The sequence below is a fragment of the Lithobates pipiens genome, unplaced genomic scaffold (genome assembly GCF_037356315.1).
Source record: "Lithobates pipiens isolate NorthernLeopardFrog02 unplaced genomic scaffold, aLitPip1_a1.2 Scaffold_8, whole genome shotgun sequence".
Taxonomy (NCBI): Eukaryota; Metazoa; Chordata; class Amphibia; order Anura; family Ranidae; genus Lithobates; species Lithobates pipiens.
In genome coordinates, this window is record NW_027507903.1 from 247,821,629 (window position 1) to 247,835,003 (window position 13,375).

The 13,375-nt window shown below is 39.3% G+C and overlaps 1 protein-coding gene across 13 annotated transcripts in view; it reads left to right on the forward strand.

The window, feature by feature from the left end:
- The window catches only part of GRIP1 (glutamate receptor interacting protein 1), an 837,005-nt gene that overhangs the window by 775,269 nt on the left and 48,361 nt on the right, over nucleotides 1-13,375 (forward strand). For all 13 annotated transcript variants that reach the window (XM_077469661.1, XM_077469651.1, XM_077469652.1 and 10 more), the window contains one exon: nucleotides 2,092-2,172. In XM_077469661.1, the coding sequence (XP_077325787.1) occupies nucleotides 2,092-2,172 (81 nt within the window). The remainder of the gene's footprint in view (nucleotides 1-2,091; nucleotides 2,173-13,375) is intronic.

Consider the following 13,375-nt stretch of genomic DNA (forward strand, 5'->3'; position numbering starts at 1 on the left):
GGGGAACTGCTCTGACAGCTGAATAAGTTATTGGTTGTTAAGCAAGCAGCAACCCCACACCTTAACAACCAGTGACTATGGCTTTTTTTTTTTTTTTTTTACATTTCAGCTGTCAGTGGGGGAATCCCACTGACAGGTGAAATAACCAAGCCTGAAAGTATCGGTTTCAGGTATTGGAGCATTTGCACATGTACCAATACTATGCAAATGCTTAGTATCGGCACTTTTTACATGAATTGTAGAAATGCTGGATTAAGATTGTGTGGGAGGTCAAATCAAGAGTGTGATCTTTTAACTGTTAATCATGCAGCTCTAGTTCCTAGTTTTGTCTACACATATCTAAAGAAGACATCACCATGCACTCATGTGCAATTTCTAACATTTCTTAATATGCTGAAAGCATTACTTACCATAGGCAGGTGCAGGAGGTTTGGACACCAGAAAAAGTTAGGAATGCCAAAAACAAAAATTTCTAGGGCCATGTTTTAACTACTTCCCACCCGGCCAATGTATATATACGGCTGGGTGGGAGCTCCCTCTTTCTGACTGGACGTTCAGCAATGTCCTGAAGAAGGAGGGTGATCGCGCGCGTGCCCAATGTGCTCATGTCACTCGGACACGGCGCATCTCAGATCGGCAGGAGGGCCCTGTGATTGGTCCTCCTGATCACATAAGGGTCGTGTCCAATCACAGCCGCCATGTGATGTAAACAAACAGCTGGTTGCTAGGCAATCGGCTCTCCTCTCCTCACACCTAAGTTGTCGCTTTTTACTCACTGATCACCAGTCTAGTCTAAAACACACATGTCCCCCACATATGTCCCAATGATTATCTGCACACATATGTCCGTGATCACCTGCACACATCTGTACATGTTCATTTGCGTACATATGTCCGTGATCACACAAACCAATTATTATACACTTGACGGAATTGTTTACCAAAAACATGTAGCAGAATACATTTTGGGTTAAATTTATGACAAAATTTGATTTTATTGGATTCCTTTTAAAATATAAACAAAAAAATGTTTTTTTTTTTTTTTTCCAAATTTACTCTCTTTTGTCGCTTATATCGCAAAAAATAAAAAACTGAGTCGTGAATAAATACCACCAAAATAAAGCTCTATTTGTGCAAACAAAATGATAAAAATTGAATGTGGGTACAGCGTAGCATGACCGCGCAATTGTTGAAAGTACGAGAGAATGCTGAAAGCTGAAAATTGGGCTGGCAAGACAGGGGGCGAAAGTGCCCAGTATTGTAGTGGTTATATCTCCTGGGTAATCTTCTTTGGATCTTAACTTAAACCTGCCATAAGAGCTCTATGTAGGCCTCCATTGCTGACCACTTCGTCTGTGTAAAAGCTGGTACGCAGGGGCTGAAGATCAGCCAGTTCTGGAAAACAGAAACTAGCCAATATTTGACCAGTGTGTACAGCAGCCTGTCTGTTCAACGACCGGTTTCTGTTGAACAGGCATGCTAGAAAACCAGGGGGAGCGCAATTGCTGATCAGTGTGTTCTGGCGGGGGTCAGTCCCCCTGCCGCATAGTACATAGACTTCTCAGCTTTTTTTGTTCAGCCCACTGGGTTGAATGAAAAAAAAAGTTCCCATGTGTACCTAGCTTAAGTATGCATATAAGGACTTCACTTTTCTTTGACTTTCCTAAACTTCATGCCTGGTTTGGGACAGTGGCTCAGATTCTAGTGAAGCTAATAGGACAGGCCAACACGCATTTCCAAAAGGTAGGCCCTATGTTTCTCTCATGACAGGTTTACTTTATTTTTTACCTTTAGGGTCATAAAGTTTGTATAAATGTTATAAATTTTTACGTATAATAATACATTTGCAGTTATGTAAGCCATGGTTTCAGGAAAACGTAAGAAGTTATTTTCTTTGCGGTATTGCATAACATAACACTTGCTTTACATTTACCCATCAAACAAGGACATTTTTTGTTTGGCTTTACAAAGACCGTCCCTTAAAAATATATATATATTTTTATTACAATGTATTTAATTACTGAAATGATTGCATTTATTGTAGCCTGTTTACCTTGATGGTTATATTGTCTCTTGCATATTGTTTTTCAGAGTCTGTGATACCTAGCAGTGGAACATTCCATGTAAAATTACCAAAGAAACACAATGTTGAACTTGGCATCACCATAAGTTGTAAGCAGATGTTTTTTTTTTTTTTATATATAAAATTGACTTTAATTGATTTTTCAATAACGTTTTCAAAACTGTGGAGAAAATTAAAGCCAATCTCTGTTTCCTGTCATTTTAAAAAGTTCATTTGGACCAAGCCGGAACAATGCAGAGTAGGAGTGAGCGGTGCTCAGCCATTTATAGGCAGCTTTGCATTCTGTGAATGAACACAAAGCTTCCCCTGATTGGCTGAGGCAGAGAGATGGGCTGATGATTTCATGCTTTCAGACTTGGCCAACCAGCTTTGTATTCATTCATAGAATACAAAACTACATGTGAATGCCTGAGCACCGCTCAGACCCACTCTGCATTCTTCCGGGTATGAGACAGAAAGTCTCTCTCTTGCAGTTGGAACCAAGCACTGTGTACTGAATGTAGCTGAAGCTACATACAGATCATACTGCACTTCGAGCTAGTGTAACACTAAAGCTGGCCATAAACTGTTTGAATCTCAGCCACTTCAGCAGGGACTGGCCAAGATTAGAAGCATGTATGGGCAGGCTGATTGTGCCAAAGTCGGTCACTCGACTTGGGTAGAACCAGCATGTCAGACTTTTCTGTTTAAATAGTTTTTTTTATTAAAGTGTTTTACAAGGGTAAAGAGGTAGACTATAATATATAAAAATAGGGCCTACAGTCAACCGCGATTGAATCATCTAGGTGTGAACAAAGTGCAAAACCACGACACATGTGGCATACAGCATCAACTTGGACATTACTACAATAGAATACCGTAAATATACATACTGACCATAAGATCACCAGTAGGAATTTGCATTACGTTAGACTTTTAAAAAAACAAAAAAGGTTGGTGAAGGGGTGGGGAGAGGACCCAAATTGAAAATAAGATAGGCTATACAGTGGGAGGAGAAGTGATCATCCCTGGAGGGAAATTCCTCCTCCTCTCACCCAGCCTGTAGGGGCAGGGAGAGAATAGTGAACACCAATAAACAAAAAACACGGTCCTCCAACAATACAGTAATTAAAAAGCATTTTGCTTAAAAAAGGGATACAGGGAGAGGGGGCTCCCCAAGTCCAACCATCCTCAAAGAATAGATGGAAAGAGCAGGTAGAGTCGGAAAGAAAGGGTCAGAAAATAAGAGGGGGGGGGGGGAGATGAAAAAGAAATAAAAGTAAAAGAAGAAAAAGAAAAAAACTATAGGAAATTAAAGAGAAGAATTTAAGATCTCCACTCCGTTGACACCTCCAACACCCACCAGAATACCCTTTGTACGGGAGTTTAAAGATATTGAATTAAAGGGTTCCAGCTCCCCACTCCCCCCCACCCCCCGGAGAACATGATAGCTGGTTTCAGGTAAGAAAATCGCACTATCTATGCCTGGCTTTAGTGAAGGAAATACAGTTTGGTCCAAACAAACTATTTAAAGAGACTGGAAACATGGAGATTGGCTTTAAGTATACATGTGATAAAAGTTCAGCAACTGATGTTTGATTTTATTTGGAAGCTTTTTTGCAGATTTTGATGAAAAAAACTGTGTAAGTATGAATGTTTCAAGAGTGATGTGTTTTCCATTTGTTTGCTATTAAGTAAAGTAGTTGGTTCTGAAGCTTTGTGTGCCTGAATGTTTTCTTTATACCCCAGGAGAGTTTGTTTTAATTGCAAATCTGGGAATCCGTTTGGAGTTTTCACTCAAAAGTTCTTCAACTCAAAAACTATGACCGTTGAGCATTTTCAGAAAGAGTTCAGCAATGGCAGCCCCATGTATATCTCCCATGAAAGGTTTTCTAAATCTGGTTGCTTACTATGAGTTACAACCTTAAATTTGGTCCTGTTTTCAAGCATCTCATTCTGTTGTGCCAAAGCATGTTAAATACTAGCCTAAGACAGGTTAACGCAATTAGCTGTTCAATCTTTTTCATGCGATGCAATTTCATTGCATGCATTTTACACACGTTCATCTCTATGGACAGCACATTTTACTTGAAATCATACCAAAGTTGCAGCAATCTGATGCAGAAGTTAATATATGTAGTCTAAATCTATATTGACCTTATTAACTCCTATTCATTGTTTGCTGCATTGCCATTTGCTCTGAAACTGAATTCAACCTTTGTGGCTTCAAATCTTTAATGTATATATGTATCCAAAACTTTTGTATAGTACTTTTTTTTTATATATATATTGTAAGTTTTGGATAGTGTAGGCATAAGTTATCCCCCTGCAAGTTTAATTTTTGCAATTGTGTACTATTAGGGAAATTTCCCTTTACTCCCTGTCTCAAAGAGATGACCGGAAATAACCAAAAGTGAGGGGAATTGCCCTATTAGTTGTCCACAGAACAACATTTCCCCTTGCTTTCTTTCTCAGTGAGTGGTCGATCACTAGGACAAGAAGTGAATTTCCCAACGTTTACATAGAAAGCAATAAAACCCTGACAGCGGGTCTAACCCTTCCCCCTCTATCCAAACCAAAAAACAAACAAACACTTTAACAGATACACTTTTACCAGATTATCAATAAATGGCATAATATTAAATCCCCATCATCTCACGTCTTGTTTTGTCACTTTGCACATTTGCTGTGATGAGTAGGGTCACAGGTTCTAGGGCCTGTCCTGAAAGTTTGGGGAGGGGGTGGACATGGCCTTCTGGCTTAGTTCGCCCTCTTCGTTGGGGTCTCCCTTCGGGGGAGCCTCACCTAGTATTTGGGTGGGTCTGTCTCGGTAGACCTTCCAAAGAACAGAGTCTGACTGGTTTCGGCCAGGAAAACCAAGTTTTAAGTGTCCTTGTCCCTGTCAGGAGCCTAACGCCCCAGGGGATTCAGGACAAGGTCCTCTAATTTTAGAGGACGTGTGTACCCGTCTGCACTTTTTTGTGTCACTCTTTATGTGTGTGCACATTTTTTATGCACTGGGTGAAGTTTTTTGGAGCGTGTTTTGCACGCCACAGGCTTTCAAAAAAATAAATAAAAAATAATTAAATCCCCATCATCTTTATTATATGACCTATAATCTGGTGCGAATATTTCAGCGCCTTATCCTTATAAGCATAAATGACGTGGTCTCCAGCAGCCCTCTGCTGAGATGTGTCAACATGTCTGTGTTTCAACCATGGTGGAAACATGCCTCTTGTACACAATGCTGGAAGCACAGCCTGGAAATGTCTGCCTGCGTTAGGGATTACTGTAATCGCCAAGCATAAAAAGAATTCATGCTGTTTTATACCTAGTGGTAAATGTGACTATATTAATAGTAAAGTTTGAAATATTCAGCACAGATGCATAACATCCCCTGGAGACCAAATGACCCGCTGTATATATGAGCTGCGAAGAAAAGTTATTAGAACAGTAATGACATTAATAACATTAAACAATACTGTATAAATGTTTAAAAAAAAAAAAAAAGATATGGTGCTGGTTGCTTAACACAAATGCCTAGAACACAGTACATATGAGAAAGTGTATGAATTATGAATGAGGATTGGGTCATCTGGCAGAAATAGATATAGACAGGAGAGCTATAAGTTAAGGTATCAGTGTCTCACTCTCACTTAGAATGTAGATAATGCCAAGTCAGGGATCACTCAGGTTACATCCCAGTAGACAAAGCTGGAAGTTGGGAAAGTTAACAAGCCATTAAACTCATCGGTCTTTCGCTGAATGAATTGGAGTTGCACAACAGATTGTTGTAACAAATGCAGCCTGCCGATGTGACAAATGAATGGAGCCACCTTTTTTTTTTTTTTTTTTATCTGGCAGACACATTTAGATGTATCTGGTGTCGTTATAGATGCACATATGTTAAGACAGGCTGATTTAATAACATTTTTTGTTTGTTTGCAGCTTAATTTCTGCAAGCCGGATGTTATTTTATCTAAATATGAATAACTGTAGTCATGTTTTATTAGAAATTGCCAGTCATTGAAATATGTCTAACTCTGAGAAGAGGTTTGAAATTGACATATTTTTTTCTTTTTTATATTTGCACATTTTGAATTGTCAAATATTCTGAGAAAAACTGCAATGTATTATTAAAGGATCAGTCCACCCAAAACTGATTTCAATTATTGATTGATGGTATCATTGGTTTTTACATCTTTCGAGGACCCTGGTGCTAAAACTTCAGCATCGGAATTCCCCAGTTTGCTTACATTCTGTAAACTAGAAGGATGGTTCTACCTGATAGAACCTACTTATAATTGTATCTCATTGTAGTGGACTTACCCTTTAATTACATTAGTACTGGGGTGATTCTGAGCCAAGTCTCAATTTCTTACCATTATTTGTTGTCTGGCACATTTTAAAAATATAAGTAGCAGCTTGTTTAAATGTTTTTTTTTTTAAATGTGCATGTACACACACACACACACACACACACACACACACTCTGTGCAAAAGTTTTAGGCAGGTGTGAAAAAATGCTGTAAATTAAGAAAGCTTTTAGAAATAGAAGCGTTAGTTTATTTTTATTAATTAACAAAATGGAAAGTAAATGATCAGAAGAGAAATCAAATCAATAATTAGATTTGCCTTCAAATCAGCATTAATTCTTCCAAGTACACTTGTACACAGTTTTTTTTTTTTTCAATATATATTCAGCTACATATTTTTGGTTAAAAAAAAATCACAATAAGAGTTTGATTGGTTTGTCTAGAAACGATGGGATATTTTTTTTTTTATTAGTAATAGTGGTGGTCAGCGGTTTTTAGAGTGACTGCGGCGGACAAATCGGACACCTGACACTTTTTCGGGGACCAGTGACATTAATGCAGTGATCAGTGCTAAAAATATGCATTGTTACTGTACTAATGACACTGGCAGGGAAGGGGGTTAACATCAGAGGCAATCAAAGGGTTAAATGTGCTCCTAGGGATTGCCCTCTAACTTTGTGCGAGTTGCTCTGACTGGATGAAGACAGAGACCGGTGTTCCTGCTTAGCAGGAACACAAGATTTCCATCTTCTTCCCTGTCAGAACAGAAATCTTCCTTGTTTACATAGGCAGATTGCAGTTCTGCATTTCTGGGGAATAATTGTGTCTGCAGGACCCTCTGATTGGCACTCAGCAGGTGGTTAAGGACATTGGCTGTATGTTTGGGGTCATTCTGCTGCAGAATAAATTTGGGGTTAATCACACGCCTCACTGTGTAAGTATGGCATGATGGATAAGTATCTGCCTATAATTCTCAGCATTGAGGGCACCATTGATCCTGACTGAGTCTCCAACTCCATTTGCTGTCCCAAACTTGCAAAGAACTTCCACCATGGTTCCCTGATTATGACCCAGTGCTGTACATAAGAGCAGCGGCTCTCTACTCTTTTACTCCTCACAGGGCAGATTGATAGCAGCAGGAGCCACTGGCCGCTGCTGTCAAGCAAATTATGTGCAGTGGGGGCAGGGTATTTGATCACCTCTGCGGTTTTTATTTTTGCGCTATAAACAAAAAATCCCCCAAAAATATATAAAAAAAATCTAATTTCTTCCTCAGGTTGATATGTATTCTACATATTTTTGCTTAAAAAAAAAATTGTAAATTGATTGGTTTGCACAAAAGTTATAGCATCTACAAAATAGGGGATAGATTTATGGCCTTTTTATTATTACTTTTTTTTTTTATTGGTAATGGCGGTGTTCTGTGATTTTTATTGGGACTGCTACATTGCGGTGGACAGCTCGAACACTTCTGACACTATTTTGGGACCATTGACATTTATAGGGCTAAAAATAACTGATTACTGTATAAATGCCACTGGCAGGGAAGGGGTTAACACTAGCGGGCGATCAAGGGGTTAAATGTGTTTCCTCAGTGTGTTCTGACTGTAGGGGGATGGGCTACCACTGACATGACAGAGATCACTGTTCTCAATGACGGGACAGAAGATGCCTGTTATGTCACTAGGCAGAACAGGGAAATGGCTTGTTTACATGCAGTAATCGCATGCCACCTATCCCGGGATTACGAAGGGACATACATGTGCGCCCTTTTGCGCACCCATGCCATTCTGCCGATGTATATTGGCGTGCGGCGGTCGGGAATCGGTTAATGACACACACCTCCCTGATGGTATGGCATGATGGATAAGTATCTGCCTGTATGTCTCAGCATTGGCGACACCATTTGACCAAATCTTCATCTCCATTTGCAGAATTGCAGCCCCAAGCTTGCAAGAAATGCCCACCATGTTTCATTATCTCCTGCAGACACTCATTAATATATTGCTCTCCAGCCACTTGACGAACGAACACCCTCCTACTACAGCAACATTTTTTACATTTTGAATCATCAGCCAGCACCTGCTGCCGTTTTTCTGCACCTTCAGCACCTGTGTTTTTGGCTTTTTGGCAGCAGTTCTTCCATTAAGGGCTGTATCTAGCCAGCCTTCTATGGACACTAAATGGGTGTACCTAGGTCCCACTAGTTTCCGCCAGTCCTGTGCTGATGGCACTGCTGGACGTTTTCCGAGGAGAGTCGCACCAAATATTCATGTGAATTCGATTTTTCATATGTTCTCTCAATTTGCATTTGTAAATTGATTAAAAAAATAACTATTTAAATATTTAAAAGCATTCTTACAGGATTTCTTCACACCTGCCTAAAACGTTTACACAGTACTGCATGTATGTGAAATTTTCCCCATTTTGTCATGCTACAACCAAAAGCGTAAATGTATTTTATTGGGATTTTATGTGATAGACCAACACAAAGCGGCACATAATTGTTAAGTGAAAGAAAAATGATAAATGGTTTTCAAAATGTTTTACAAATAAATATCTAAACCAGTGGCATGCATTTGTATTCAGCCTCCTTTACTCTGAAACCCCTAACTAAAATCTAGTGGAACCAATTGCCTTCAGAAGTCACCTAATTAGTAAGTAGAGTCCAACTGTGTGTTTTTAATCTCAGTATAAACACAGCTGTTCTGTGACTCCTTCAGAGGTTTTGTTAGAGAACCTTGGTTAACAAACAGCATCATGAAGGCCATGTAACACACCAGACAGGTCAGGGATAAAATTGTGGAGAATGTTAGGTTAGAAAAAAAAAAAAAAAATACGAAAGGTGTGTGTGTGTGTATATTATACACACATATACTCAGTGCCTTGTAAAAGTATTCATACCCCTTGACATTTTCATTTTGTCATGTTACAACCAAAAATTTAACACAAAGTGGCACATAATTGTGAAGTGAAATGAAAAAATGTTTTTCACACAAATATCTGAAAAGTGTGGCGTGCATTTGTATTCAGCCCCCCTGAATCAATACTTTGTAGAACCACCTTTTGCTGCAATTACAGCTGAAAGTCTTTTTGGGTATGTCTCTACTGGCTTTGACATTTTTGCCCATTATTCTTTGCAAAATAGCTCAAGCTGTTAGATTGGATGGGGAGCATCTGTGAACAGCAATTTTCAAGTTTTGCCACAGATTCTCAATTGGATTTAGGCCTGGACTTTGACTGGGCCATTCTAACACATGAAAATACTTTGATCTTAACCATTCCATTGAAGCTCTAACTGTATGTTTAGGGTCGTTGTCCCAGTCGGAAGTCTTTTGCAGACTCAAACAGGTTTTCTTCTAAGATGCTGCTTCTCTGATTAACACTCTCCTTGCCTGGCCTGTCAGTTTAGGTGGACGGCCATGTCTTTGTAGGTTTCCATGTGTGCCATACTCTTTCCATTTTCGGATGATGGATTGAACAGTACTCTGTGAGATGTTCAAAGCTTGGAATATTTTTTTATGACCTAACCCTGCTTTAAACTTCTCCACAACTTTATCTCTGAATAAAAATGCACGCCACACTTTTCAGATATTTACTTGTAAAAAAAATTGAAAACCATTTATCATTTTCCTTCCACTTCACATTTATGTGCCACTTTGTGTTGGTCTATCACATAAAATCCCAATAAATTACATTTATGTTTTTGGTTGCAACATGACAAAATGTGGACAATTTCAAGGGGTATGAATACTCTTTCAATGCACTGTGTGTGTGTGTATATATATATATATATATATATATATATATATATATATATACACTACCGTTCAAAAGTTTGGGGTCACATTGAAATGTCCTTATTTTTGAAGGAAAAGCACTGTACTTTTCAATGAAGCTAACTTTAAACTAGTCCTAACTTTAAACAAATATACTCTATACATTGCTAATGTGGTAAATGACTATTCTAACTGCAAATGTCTAGTTTTTGGTGCAATATCTACATAGGTGTATAGAGGCCCATTTCCAGCAACTATCACTCCAGTGTTCTAATGGTACAATGTGTTTGCTCATTGGCTCAGAAGGCTAATTGATGATTAGCAAACCCTTGTGCAATCATGTTCACACATCTAAAAACAGTCTAGCTCCTTCCAGAAGCTACAAAACTGACCTTCCTGTGAGCAGATTGAGTTTCTGGAGCATCACATTTGTGGGGTCAATTAAACGCTCAAAATGGCCAGAAAAAGAGAACTTTCATCTGAAACTCGACAGTCTATTCTTGTTCTTAGAAATGAAGGCTATTCCATGCGAGAAATTGCAAAGAAATTGAAGATTTCCTACAACGGTGTGTACTACTCCCTTCAGAGGACAGCACAAACAGGCTCTAACCAGAGTAGAAAAAGAAGTGGGAGGCCGCGTTGCACAACTAAGCAAGAAGATAAGCACATTAGAGTCTCTAGTTTGAGAAACAGACGTCTCACAGGTCCCCAACTGGCATCTTCATTAAATAGTACCCGCAAAACACCAGTGTCAACATCTACAGTGAAGAGGCGGCTGCGGGATTTTGGGCTTCAGGGCAGAGTGGCAAAGAAAAAGCCATATCTGAGACTGGCCAATAAAAGAAAAAGATTAAGATGGGCAAAAGAACACAGACATTGGACAGAGGAAGACTGGAAAAAAGTGTTGTGGACGGAGGAATCCAAGTTTGAGGTGTTTGGATCACAAAGAAGAACGTTTGTGAGACGCAGAACAAATGAAAAGATGCTGGAAGAATGCCTGACGCCATCTGTTAAGCATGGTGGAGGTAATGTGATGGTCTGGGGTTGCTTTGGTGCTGGTAAGGTGGGAGCTTTGTACAGGGTAAAAGGGATTCTGAATAAGGAAGGCTATCACTCCATTTTGCAACGCCATGCCATACCCAGTGGACAGCACTTGATTGGAGCCAATTTCATCCTACAACAGGACAATGACCCTAAACACACCTCCAAATTGTGCAAGAACTATTTACAGCAGAAGCAGGCAGCTGGTATTCTATCGGTAATGGAGTGGCCAGCACAGTCACCAGATCTGAACCCCATTGAGCTGTTGTGGGAGCAGCTTGACCGTATGGTACGCCAGAAGTGCCCATCCAACCAATCCAACTTGTGGGAGCTGCTTCTAGAAGCGTGGGGTGCAATTTCTCCAGCTTACCTCAATAAATTAACAGCTAGAATGCCAAAGGTGTGCAATGCTGTAATTGCTGCAAAAGGAGGATTCTTTGACGAAAGCAAAGTTTGATGTAAAAACAATGTTATTTCAAATACAAATCATTATTTCTAACCTTGTCAATGTCTTGACTCTATTTTCTATTCATTTCACAACGTATGGTGGTGAATAAGTGTGACTTTTCATGGAAAACACAAAATTGTTTGGGTGACCCCAAACTTTTGAACGGTAGTGTATATGTGTATATATATATATATATATATATATATATATATATATATATATAAATACAGGCCATTTTTCAGAGAATATGAATGATAACACACAAACTTTTCTTTCACTCATGGTTAGTGTTTGGCTGAAGCCATTTTTATCAATCAACTGTGTTTACTATTTTTAAATCATAATCACAACAGAAACTACCCAAACGACCCTTATCATAAGTTTACATATCCTGGTGATTTTGGCCTGATAACATGCACACAAGTTGACACAAAGTGGTTTGAATGGCTATAAAAGGTAACCATCCTTCCCTGTGATCTGTTTGCTTGTAATTAGTGTGTGTATATAAAAGGGTCAATGAGTTTCTGGACTCTTGACAGACCCTTGCATCTTTCATCCAGTGCTGCACTGATGTTTCTGGATTCTGAGTCATGAGGAAAGCAAAAGAATTCTCAAAGGATCTGCGGGAAAAGGTAGTTGAACTGTATAAAACAGGAAAGGGATATAAAAATATATCCAAGGAATTGAGCATAGCATGCCAATCAGCATTGTTCAAACTCTAATCAAGTGGAAAATGATGGGTCCTCTTAAAACCAAACCATTGTCAGGTAGACCAAATAAAATTTCACAAGAGCCAGGGAAATTGAATTGTTCAGGATGCAAAGAAAAACCCACAAATAACTTCAGATGAAATACAAGACTCTCTGAAAACATGTGGTGTTTCAAGATGCACAATAAGGAAGCACTTCAAGAAAGATGGGCTGCATGGTCAAATCGTCAGAAGAAAGCCATTGCTACGCAAATGCCACAAATTATCCCGCTTACAGTACGCCAAACAGCACAGAGACAAGCCTCAAACCTGGCACAAAGTCATTTGGAGTGATGAGACCAAAATTTAGCTTTTTGGCCAAAGCCATAAACACTACATTTGGAGAGGAGTCAACCAAGCCTATAATGTAAGGTACACCAATCCTACTGTGAAACATGGAGGTTGATCGCTGAAGTTTTGTGGATGTGTGCGCTACAAAGGCGCAGGAAATCTGGTCAAAAAATGATGGCAAGATGAATGCAGTATGTTAGCAAAAAATACTGGAGGAACATGTGCAGCTTCCTGGCTGATGAATGCAAATGGGACATACTTGGACATTCCAACACGACAATGATCCAAAACACCAGGCCAAGTTGACCTGTCATTGGCTACATCAGAATAAAGTGAAGGTTCTGGAGTGGCCATCTTAGTCCTCTGACCTCAGTATCATTGAGCCACTTTGGGGAGATTTCAGACGTGTAGTTCATGCAAGACAGCCCAAGAATTTCCAGGAACTGGGGGCTCTTTGCCAAGAGGAATGGGCAGCTTTACCATCTGAGAAAAAGCCTCATTCACAAATACCACAAAAGGCTGTCATTGATGAGGGAGCAATACACGGTATTAAGAACTGGGGTATGTAAACTTTTGATCAGGGTCATTTTGAGTAGTTTCTGTTGTGATTGATTTAAAAAGAATAAACACAGTTGATTGATAATAAATGGCTTCAGCCCATGACTAATCATGAGTGAAAGAAAACTTTTT